Source organism: Balaenoptera musculus, chromosome 20, assembly GCF_009873245.2.
Source record: "Balaenoptera musculus isolate JJ_BM4_2016_0621 chromosome 20, mBalMus1.pri.v3, whole genome shotgun sequence".
Taxonomy (NCBI): Eukaryota; Metazoa; Chordata; class Mammalia; order Artiodactyla; family Balaenopteridae; genus Balaenoptera; species Balaenoptera musculus.
In genome coordinates this window covers 54190591-54202383 of record NC_045804.1, presented here as the reverse complement: position 1 = coordinate 54202383, position 11793 = coordinate 54190591, and the positions used below count along the sequence as shown (strand labels likewise).

The 11793-nt window shown below is 45.8% G+C and overlaps 1 protein-coding gene across 1 annotated transcript in view; it reads right to left on the bottom strand.

Moving 5' to 3' along the window:
• Positions 1–1391: 1391 nt before the first annotated feature.
• DNAH9 (dynein axonemal heavy chain 9) overlaps positions 1392–11793 on the bottom strand; it is a 303415-nt gene continuing 293013 nt past the window's right edge. Inside the window, exons 68-69 of the mRNA XM_036836769.1 lie at positions 5747–6136; positions 1392–1866 (exon numbers count right to left, since the gene is read on the bottom strand). Of these exons, the coding sequence (XP_036692664.1) occupies positions 1639–1866; positions 5747–6136 (618 nt within the window). The 3' untranslated portion in view covers positions 1392–1638. The remainder of the gene's footprint in view (positions 1867–5746; positions 6137–11793) is intronic.

Here is an 11793-nt window from a genome sequence, read left to right as displayed (position 1 = left end):
TCGTACCGCGAGACCACTTTCCTTCCATCTTGGTCCTCCTCTGCCTGCTCTCACTGTACTGTTCCCGGTGAGGATCAGGAAGCATGATGCTGATGAGGAGGACAGAGCTATCTCCATGGAAACAGATGAACTGTAGGCAAGAAACCGCAAGTTGTTGGCAAACAATGGGAAGTACATTGCTGGTTGATGTGAGAGGAGACAGCACTCAAGTTGGAATCCCTGGATTCCAGAAGAACTTGTTAACTCCCTTATAGCATGAAGATGAGGAATAAGGCCCTTCTTTCAGGGATGCAGGAACCACAAGGCAGAAAGCAGGAAAATCATGGTGGAATTGGCATGAGATTCTGTGTTCTCATAGCAGAGGTTTGGAGGAGGGTGGGTTTTTATGTTTTGAATCAGGAGTTCTCAAAGTGCAGTCCCCAGACTTGGAGCATTGGCAATTTCTTAGACTCACTGAATCAAACTCTGAAGGGTGGGGGCCAGCAATCTTTGTTTTAACAAGTCCTCCAGGGGATTCTGATGCCTGCTCAAGATGAAGAACCACTGTACTAAATAGTAATTAATCCAAAAATAAGTCTCTCCAAGGATATGCGGGAATAATGATCCTAGAAGGAATAGTGAGCCCCTGCAGACGACTTAACAAACAAGCCTCCCCATAGAGCTCTTTACAGCTCATTAAAACTGTAGACCTCTTTGGGCATCCAGTGAAAATGTGCTCCACAGAGGAAAATCTAGAAAACTTTTAGGTTAAAAAGCTTTAGGTGAAAGATTTCTCCTTGGGCCCCTCTTAAATGACCTGAAGGATGACAGAAAGACAAGGAAACAACCTACCTTGTTTGCAGTTTTGTCCTCAGCAAGTAGTAGATGTTAAGCACTTGTTAAATGGATGTGTGGATTAATGAAGGATAAATATTGCATATATACTTCCCCTATCCTCTAGAGCAGTGATCAGCAAACTTTAGCCCACCGCCTGTTTTTGTAAATAAAGTTTTATTAGAACGTGGCCGCACCCATTCACTTAGGTATCATCTATGGCTGCTTCGGGGTTACAGTGATAGAGGTGAGCAGTTGCAACAGAAGCAATATGCCCCGCGAAGCCTAAAATATTGACGATCTGATCCCTAACAGAAAAAGTTTGGTTGGCCCCCTGATCCAGAGTAACGTTCCTCAAGCCATAAAGTGCATACAGATCACCTGGGGAGCTTGTTAAAATGCAGACTCTGGTTCGTGGGCAATGCCGGTGCCGCTGGGCGATGGACTAGCTGGGAACTAGGGCGCTGGGTGTAGGGCTGTGTAACGACGTCAGGGCTCAAGTGCCTGTGGCTCGTTTCTCTTGGGCTCTTCATGATAACTTATGACTCTGCAACGCTCAAAGCCTGGACCAGACACAGTTGAAGAACAAATCACTTTATTAGGAAAGGGTCAGTGTTATGAGACTCTTCTCCCCTAGCTCCCAGGTCCTCGCTCCTCTAGCTCTGCCTCACTTTAGGTCCTTCTCTCCGAGTCCCCCAAAGGAATTCTTCAGAACTGTGAGTGCTTTCGGTTTCTTATCTTTCCCTAGGGCTGGGGTCGGCCCTCCACTGGTCCCTCCGGGCAGCCTCCAGCCCAGCTCTGTCTCCTCAGTGGGTCTGCAGGAAGCTACACCTGGAGAAGCAAGGCTACTCCGGCCAGAACCCACTTGGAAGGCTTTTCCTTCGTCTTCAGGTGGAAAGTCCACACGTAGGTGGGTCCTCGCTGACGAGTCTTGTACACAGGACAGGGGTAGATTCTGCGGCAATCCTGCTTATCTGCGGGGATGGCCTTGAGGAGCAACACCGGCATGGGGGGTGTCAGCTCCTTCAGCTTTCCCTCGGTGATGATCCCAGCCTGAGGACAAGGACACGAGAACATCTCAGCTCAGACCCCAAGCTCAGCCAGCCAGGCTTGCTCCTGTCGGAAGATCCAGGAGAGAGAGACTGGGAAGACGTGGCTGCCCTGGGCCCACCCCCTTACTGAGTTCTCTCGACAACCCACGATGGGGTGCCGTGGAGGGGTGGACATCATATTCCCACTGTTTTTCAGCCTGAACATCTTCTCGAAGCAGAGTTCCAAAAGCTGTTGCATATCATATGCAAATTAATCTCTTTGGGGCTTGAATTTCTCTTAGTTTTATTTTGTCATTTCGTAAGCATACCGAATGCAGCTATTTGCCAGATGTCATGCTAGGTGCTAGGGACTTAAAGCTAAGCAAGACACAGTCCCTGCCGGCAAACGCTTTAGACGTTAACGCTTTGGTTATGTCCTGTTCCACTTTCTTACGTGCTGTCCTCCACCCTCTAGAGCATTTTCTCTTTTTGAGCAAAGGGAGCTATGTCCTGTCTTCACTCATGTAATAGGGACCTGGCCGTTCTGTAGCTTTCCAGCTGGGGCCTCTCTCTGGTTCTCTGAGATGCCTCCATAGTGCTGTCTGGGGAAGTTTTTCCTAGTAGTCCTGAGAAATATTCTGAGGCACAAAAAGGTGCCTTGGTGAAATAAGCTTGGGAAGCGGTGCTTACCATACCCTGGACCTGAAGCTTTACGGTGCACACTAGCACACTGAAGACAAGAAGTCCTGGCAGTAAAGAAAACAGTTTGACTTTATTTATCCCAGTCTTTCCCAAACTTATTTGACCACAGGACCCTTTTCTTGCAACCTCTTCATTTCCCGTGGCACTAGGGTTTTCTGAACATACTTTGGGAAATGATGATCCAGAGTGACTCATGGGTTCCTTGCCTGTGCCTAGGTGGTTCTGAGCCCCTTATGCTGTGCACAGAATTTGTTTTAATTCCCATGAAATGTATTTAACGGGAAGGATGTGCCTCTTCAGTTCTGGTAGAGGCTGACATGAGGCATAGTAAGTAACAGCACTAAGGTAAACACTGAGGACCCCTTGTCCCCCACAACTGAGTGATAATGGTAGGGAGTGGCATGATAATGGTAGGGAGTGGCAGCAGGGGTAGAACCTTTCTTTTTCCATATACCATAAAACCAACTCTTTTAAAATGTACAATTCACTGGTTTTTAGTATATTTATAAACTTGTACAGTCATCACCACTATCTAAATTCCAGAACATTTTTATCACCCCAGAAAGAAACTCTATAACCATTAGCAGTCACCATTAGTAGTGGGGTGTTAATGTCGTCGGTTATTATGATTGAATTGTCTGTTTCTCCCTTCAATTCTGACAATTTTCGTCTCCTTTATTTTGGGGTCTCTTTTGTTAGATGCACATATATTTGTCATTGTTACATCTTCTTGATGGATGGACCTTTTATCATTGTAAAATGCCTTTTTTTGGTCCCTACAATTCCTCTCTCTTCTGTCTTTTCTCTAATAACAATTTTTAAGTCTATTTTGTCTACTATTAGTATAGTCCCCCAACTCTCTTTGGTTACTGTTTTCATGGCATGTCTTTTCCATCTGTTTACTTTCAACCTATTTGTGTCTTTAAATCTAAAGTGTGTCTCTTATACACAGCATGTAGTTGGATCAGGTTTTTAAAAATGTAATCCATTCTGCCAATCTCTGCCTTTTAATTGTAGTGTTTAATCCATTTGCATTTAATGCTTGCTCTTTTTTCAGTCATTTTTCTTCAACAAACCCTGCTCGGATTGCCAAAAGCCTTTGGTTAATTTCCGGAGTTCTGACAAGTTTAATTCTGGTATATATATATATATATATATGAATGAAATTATTACATATGATCTTGATATATACCTTATTATACTATCTTATATATATGATATATATTATATCTTATTATATATATCTTCATATATGTGTGTGTGTATATATATATATATATATATTTTTTTTTTTTTTTTGGCCAATGTTCTTGTTTTATGGAGGAGAGGAATTTTGGACATCCTGACCCTTCCCTTTTTGCTGAATGCTTTCTGGGATACAGACTTTGAGAACAAGAGTTCTTGGTGGGCGGGTGTCATTTTTGTGTTTGTTTTTATTATTTGGAAACAAGGTAATGAAAAAGTGGGAGGTAGTTGATTGGAATCAACATCGTTTTTCCCCCAGTGCCAGTGCTCGTCCTTCTGAGCTTCTTCCCTACTTATCTTTTTTGCACTTCTCTCATTTTGGCGTCTTTAGTATCCTAGCTCGGGCTACCCTACACCTCATACAGTCCACATGTGATCTCCACTGACAGACTTGTGCAAATGTTCAGGTGGAGAGAGAGAAGTAGGCTTCCTTCTCAACGTTCAGGCTGCTTGAATACTGTCCCACTTTACCGTCCTTTCTGTCCGCTCTTGATTGGTTTCCTAGGGCTGCCGTAACAAAATTACCACAAAGACAGTGGCTCAAAACAACAGAAACAACGTATTCTTTCACAGTCCCGCAGGCCAGAAGTCTTAAAGTGTAGGCAGGGTTGGTTCCTTCTGGAGGCTCTGAGGCAGAACCCGTCCCATGCCTTTCCCCTGGTGTCTGGTGGTTGCTGCAACCCGTGGCCTCCCTCGGCCTGTAGATGCACCCCTCCAGTCTCTGCTTCCGTCTTCACAGAGCATTCTCCTCTTATGAAGACACCGATCATTGGATTTAGTGCCTACTCTATTCTAGCGTGACCTCATCTTAACTAATTACATTTGTAAAGACCCCTTTCCAAATAAGGTCACATTTTGAGGTTCTGGGTGGACATGAATTTTGAGGGGACACTCTTCAACTTAGTACAGCTCTCTATGCATATTGATGTGGACTTGTAGGATCTTCTAGACCTTCTAATAGTTTTCCCACATTCCTTTGTATTGACTGCTAGGAATAGTTTAGCGCAAATATTGCCAAATGGGATATTTGACTAAGTAGTCCTTCCAGATCATGTGCATAACAAATGTAAACTTGTCCTAGAGTTATCCATCCTTGTTCATGTCATTTATCCCAGCCACCTGTGCTTGTTTGCTGGTTTCCTATCGGAGACAAAACATCTTTTCTGATCTTATGCTGACTCAAATTTGTATTAGCCTGCAGTGAGGAATCCATTCAAAGTATCACTTTAAATGATATCACTGGCACCCCTTTGCTAACATGTAGCAGTGTAAAAAGTAGGAGGGATTCCTGCCCTCCGAGAGCTCATGAATGAGGAAAGTGGACCAAGGGAGGTGAAATGATACCCCCAGGTCACACAACAAGTTTTGAGCACTCCCTATGTACCAGGCACTGTTCTAAGTGTCTTGCATATTAATTCATTTAATCATCACAGCAACTCTGTTTTCCCATTTAACAGTTGAGTAGGGACTTCCCTGGTGGTCCAGTGGTTAAGACTCTTTGCTCCCAATGCAGGGGGCCTGGGTTCGATCCCTGGTCAGGGAACTAGATCCCACATGCCGCAACTAAGAGCCTGCATGCCGCAACTAAAGATCCTGCGTGCCACAACAAAGATCGCACACGCAGCAACAAAGATCCCGCGTGCCGCAACTAAGACCCAGCACAGCTAAATAAATAAATTAAATAAATAAATATTAAAAAAAAAAACAGTTGAGTAAACTGAGATTTTTCACAGAGTCAGTAAGCAGTAGTGCTGGGATTCAGATCCAGCCAGTCTGTTGCTTTTAACCTCTCTACTCACTCTGCGCTCTTTATGTCATCCTTGGCTACATAGAAATGATTTGACAGCCTCAAGGGATGCTAAAAGGGCATTCCTTTTAGCAATTGTACTTTACAGGGGGCAATGTGTATGTAATCAGCCCACAGGGGATGCCCTTTGGCTCATCCCAGGATTTACCTGTGCATCCCAGCGAGCGCCTTCCATGAAGAGGCCATGGATGTAGGCCCCTTCCCGAGGGGGGCTCCTGAATTCCTCTCTGTTCTTCTTTGTCACGTCACATTGCAAGGCCATCTGGTCCAGGGGCCACTCATTCTTGCGGGCTGTGGACTGCATGATGGCGGTCAGGAAGGACTGTGGGTTGAAGAAGCCCGTCAACCACACAGTGGAGGGCATCATAAAGTCGCCTGTCCAGGCCTCCAACTCCTTGATTCGGTTGAGCAGGTCCAAAAACCAGGCTGCCAGGCCTGCAATGGAAGGGTAGGCGCGCCTGGCCCAGGGCTCCGGCACTGTGTCTAGGTATAGAGCGTTCTGTAAGTTCTCCATGTCGCTGGTCATGGTCAGCTCCCCCTGAAGACAAAGGGTGAGAGGGGAAAGAGTGAGGGGCAGCAAGTCCCTGGAAACAGCTGGCCTTGGGGATCTTTGCGAAGACAGGAGATGACTGCCAGGGTGCATGACACAATGACAGTCCCTGTCTAGTACTTGATCTGCAAGGTTTGTCTCATAGAGACTGGTCCTCTCCCAACTCCTGTGGTATCAGAGTCTACACGTATCTACTGACATTAGTTTAGGTCCACTGCAGATCTCAAGCCACCTGTGGGTTCCATGCTGATTCCACCCTACCCTAAAGCTTGGGCTCCTCCGTTCTCCTCCAGCGAAGGAGGAATCCTCTTCCAATCACTAGATGAAATCTGTAAAGGAAGATGTACATTGAAAACCATCTTTAAATTAAACTTTGTAACCTGAGTCATGCCAAGGATCTACAATTTCTTGAAGGTGTCGTCTCTACTGCAGTGGTTTCTGCACAGGGGTTAGGGTACCCAGTAAGGCTTGCCGTGTCTGATCTGATGACCAGCAGTCCTATGAAGCTATTTAAGCACAAGTGAGTTAAAATTATAAAATTATCAGTCACATTAGCTACATTTCATGCCATCAGCAGGCACGGTGCCCTTAGCACAGATATGGGACATTCTCCTCGTTCCAGAGGGTTCTATTGGACAACACTGCTCTAAACAGAAAGGCCTAGTTTTCTGTTTGGTAACTAAACTGTAGTGTATGTGTTTTTGCCAGGGTTGTGTTAAAAATTCTGTATGTTGCAGTTTTAATAAAACATGTTTATGGGCATACAATAGTACACGCTGGCTAAACTGCAGATAAGAAGATATGTAGACAAATCAAGACTCATTACAAAAAAATAAAGTCCAATAGACTTAAAAGGAAAAAGATATAGACTGTAGTTATTTTTCCTTCTAAAATAAAAATTTTAAGTTTTCAATGGCCAGTTAACTCACATAATTATAAAGTGCTTTTATAAATAATACACCAAATAAATATGCTTCCCCACAGAATTGTTTTGGGTTGTTTTGAGTCAGGGTGTGTCTGTGGAAGTTTTTTGCACCTGTGAATGTTGTCGTCCATGCAAGTTGGTGGGGAGGTAAGGTCCCCCGCCCTGGAATCATCCCACAACTGACCTAACAGGACTGGGTCAGCAGTACTGGAAAAAGTAGGATGAAAATGTCCCGGTCCTTTGGCACATCTCTGAGGGCCGTGGCAGACCGACAAATAGAGATGAACTCACGTGGAGCCCCGGCCTCTGCCAGCCGCAGTTGTTTGCTGGTACAGAGAAGTCCTTTGTTGCCTGGTTATCGCCCCCGGCTAATTCAATCACTTACTCCGTGTGACCATGCCTCACACAGAGATGTGCCACTTCTGAAAACGGTGAGGTCCTATAAACCTCTATTTCTCTGAAATTCATTGCAAGAAAAAATCATGTGCTTAAATTAAAATACGTGCAGTATTAGGGCAGTGAAGCTCTCCTGTAAGACACTAAAACGGTGGATCCATGTCATTACACATTTGTCCAGATCCATAGAACGTACACCACCAAGAGTGAGCCCTAATGTGAACTGTAGGTGACTTTGGTGATTGTGAGGAGTCGGGGTAGATTTATCAGTTGTAACAGATGGGCCACTCTGGCGGGGGATGTTGATGATGGGGAGGCTGGGTGTGGTCGGGGGAGGGGGATATGGGAACTCCGCCTTCCACTCAATTTTGCTGTGAACCTACAACTGCTCTAAAAATAAAATCTGATAATAAAAAAAATGTATATGCAACACGTAACACTCTTCAGAAATCTAAAATCATTTTGACAGCAGGGAAGCATAAAATGTGTAACTTGGCTTTCTTAAAAATTTCTCACATCTGCTTAGAAGTTATTCTGACAATGATTTTGCATTTACTAATTGAAAGTATAAGTGATGGAGCCTTAAAGAACGTGCTGTCTCTTAGGTTCTGCCCGTTTGAGAGTGAAGCAGGAACGATTTAGGAAAAGAAGAAGTCATTCACCTTGTGGTTAGGGTGCTGAACTCAGATCTGCCCATGACCTTGAGTGGACATAGAAATGACTCACTTTCAGAGGAGGGGCTGAGAAGAAACCAGAGAGAACCCCACTCCAAATTCACTCAGTGTAACGTGGGTCCCTTTCTTAGGAAAAGAGGAATAAACCTACAGACTCTGGGACAGCGTTTCCCACAAGGTGTTCAGAGAAAATTCGTTTCCTCAGGTGCTGCCAGATTGATGGAGGCGGGGTGGGCAGACGGGAAGTTTCTGGGCCAGACTGTGGGTAAGTAGGCCTTTTGTAAAGACTCCAGCTACCCGCGAGAGAAACCTGCTTCCACCTGCTCAAGCCTGACCTCCTCAAACTCCCCCTGCCTGGATCCCGTGGAACACGGATTAATGTCTGCACTTATTTGCTCATAGGTCAAGAGTCGACAAAAAGAAAACTCGCAAAGAGAACACTAAATCCTTAAGAAGATGACGTAGTTCAGGGTCCTGTGTGACTGGCTTGTTCCACGTTCACATTGTAGGGAAAGCAGGGAGAACTAAAGACTGGGGGGCGCTTTATGGTGGGTATGAGGGCTACCTGGATGTGGCCTTAACCACTTTTTTTGTCCCTAAAAATAAATGCTTTCAAAGTCTTTCTTAGGTAGCATATAAGATAAAAACCTGATTTGCCCTCTAGGCCTTCATTGCTTTAAGTCAGTGTGCTTGTTAAAAGCGCGGATTCAAAGGCTCCATTCCAAACCTAAGGACTCCAGCCTCTGGATGGCCAGGAATGTCCATCTGTAAAGGGCATCTCTGGAGGGTCAGAAGTGGCTGGTGCTCTGGCCTCGCAGGCACGTGGCCAGCGTCCATCACGTGGGGTCAGCAACGCCCACATACGCCCTTCTCCAGGGGCTGCAGGCTGCACCCTGTCCTGAGGGTCAGCCCCTGTCTGCTTTTCCTTCCCTCTGAAGGTGGTCTTTGCAACCAGCTTTCATATGAATGAAACCCTGGGAGGTAAAGAGGTGGGGAGGGAAGTGGGAATTACGTGGGTTCCACCCTTCCCAGTCTGGTGTCCAGACTGCGGGTGACAGCAGCCGGTCCATCTGTGCACTCTAGCAGGCATGTGGGCCAGGGCAGCTGCCTGCGGGGTGGTGACCGTAAGTCACTAAAGGGCCAAAGCAAAACCTGAACTATGAAGTCAACACACAACGGATGAGAGTAAAGAGCCAGAGCGGTTCCCCAAGTCAGCGAGCTGGGCTTTGAGACTGAACATCTCTCACATGTTTAGAAAAACAGAATTTGTCAGTTAGGAGGGGCAATCAGCCCCTGAAGCGTAGGGGGAAAATGTATGATGCCATTAAATATCTGAATCATAGAAAACAGTTCCCAGCCCCAGATTCTGGGCTGGCCATGACTCCATCTAAGAGAGCGCTGCCCAAATGAAATGTAATGCAAGTTGTGAATGGGTAATTTTACATTCAAAATTCACAAAATTACATGTGTGTAATTTTACATTTTCTAGGAGCCACATTAAAAAAATAAAAAGAAACAGATGAATTTAATTTTCATATGTTATTTAACTTAATAGATTTAAATTGTCAAATATTTCAATATTTAATCAATATAACAATTATTAATAGGATATTTCCCCCTTTTTGTCCTATATCTTTGAAATATGGCATTTAATTTAAACTTACAACACATTTCAGTTTGGACTAGCCACATTTCAAGTGCTAACCTGTCGTTAGTGGCTACCATACTGGACAGTGCATAAGAATCCAGCTTCTCCTGTAGTTTTCCTACACAGGTAGAGAATTTTCTGGGCAGGCTGCCATCAGTCAATGGTGCTTTGAAAGTTATACCTAGTTGTAAAGGATTGTAAAGGAATAAACTGGCATTTGGGAGTTTTGTACATCAGGCTTTTGTGCATTTGGTTAGTGGGAGTCAGTACCTCTGACCAATCAGCTCTGGGATGCTCACAGGACCTGGTTCTTCACTGTGTAAGGCTGAGAGCCAGATGTCTGACTCTCCTAAATTCTTCTCTGTGGGGACACGGTTGTGGCTGGTGGACCTCTCCCAGGTGGCCACTTCTGTGTGCTGTGGGCTCCCACAGTCCTCAGGGGTTAGAGAGCTGGGCCTCTCAGTTCAGCCAGTACTTTTGGGTAGCATTATGGTTTCCCATCCAGCCAACTATGAATAAAAATTTCTTAATCAAAAATGCTAAGGGTATTGACTTAAGGACTTAAAAAGTTAGACATTTTCTAATTTGGTGCCCAGTCTGGGCAGAGCATTTGGGTTTGCCTGTTTGATGTGCTGGGGAGTGTGAGTTGCCCCATGTCTCCCTGTGCTCCACCTAAAACAGTCCTAGAACTTCAAAGTGACTGTTAAAGAGAAAGAAAGGACCAGAAGGAAAACCTCGGTCAGAATTTCCTCTCCTCCCATTATGCTTCCCCTTCCATGTTCCGCTGGGAGCTGGGATGTGAGTTCCTCACCGCTCCATGTACCAGCCGCTCTCCAGTTGGGCTCTCACGTCTCCCGCACATGCCAGGCTGTCCTGTGACCCCCTGCTGTTCCAGTTGCTCCCTTCGGCCGTTTCCTCTCTGACTCCCATTTCTTGCAGCTCAGCTTAACCTCTTCCCCAGACTTGGAAACTTTTCCTTCTCTGAACTCTGCCGCTGTCCCCTTGCACCTTCACTGTTCCATGAAGACATCTGTCCATCTTTTCTTCTACCTACTTGCCTTAATGCTATTCACAAACTTGTCTTGCCACAAGAATTACCCAGCTGCTGGCTAAAAATACAGGTTTCCAGACCCCAGCTCCAGAGGTTGGTGGGACTGGAGGGTGGAGATAGGAACACATATTGGGATGAAGCCCCCAGGGAGTCTGATGACCAGGCCAGTTTGGGGCCCTGTCCTAATGAGACTGGGTTTTCATGACAGCGTTTTTAAGCGGAGATTGCTCTGTCTGTCCCCCCCCGCTCACAGGGGACCAGGAGAAAAAGGCAACATACCGTTGTCCTGACTGCTTCTGGGTCAATGTTGTCACCACCAGTCACCTTTAGAAGTTCACCATATCACTCTTACTCACCTGAGGGGACCCTCTGCTCCAGCCAAACCAAGTTAACTCTTAGAACAGGCTTAGGGTTCCCCACCTTGGGACTTCTAGAAGGTTCTTCATATTGCCACATGTCATAATCCTACCCTTCCTCCAAAGCCCCCTGGATGCCACTTCTCCGCTGGGGCCATCCCTGATTCCACATGCTTCTTTCTTTCTTTCTTCTCGCACCTCTCTCTGTGTGGCACTGAATCAATCCTGCCTGGTACTGTAATCCATTTGTATGCTCGTTTTCCCGCCAGACTGTCCGTCTGGAGAGGAATGCTCCCCTGTCAGACTCCGCTGTCTCCCCAGGGGCAGAGCACCGAGGCTGGCCATCCACCAGCCCTGCTCGAGCTAGACTGGAAGAAAAGCACAACTCCCTCCCCACCCCTCCATCCTCGCCCAGGCACGCACTGGGATCCATGACACCACACCGCAGCGAAGGCTCTTGAAAGAAAAATGAGTGAATGAATTGGAAGTCGGATGGGTAAATAGACTGCACCAAATTGCACAGATTCACTAAGCTAAGACTGCAACAAACAAGCTCAAGATAATTACTAATATGTACCTGCGTACCTAGGGAACC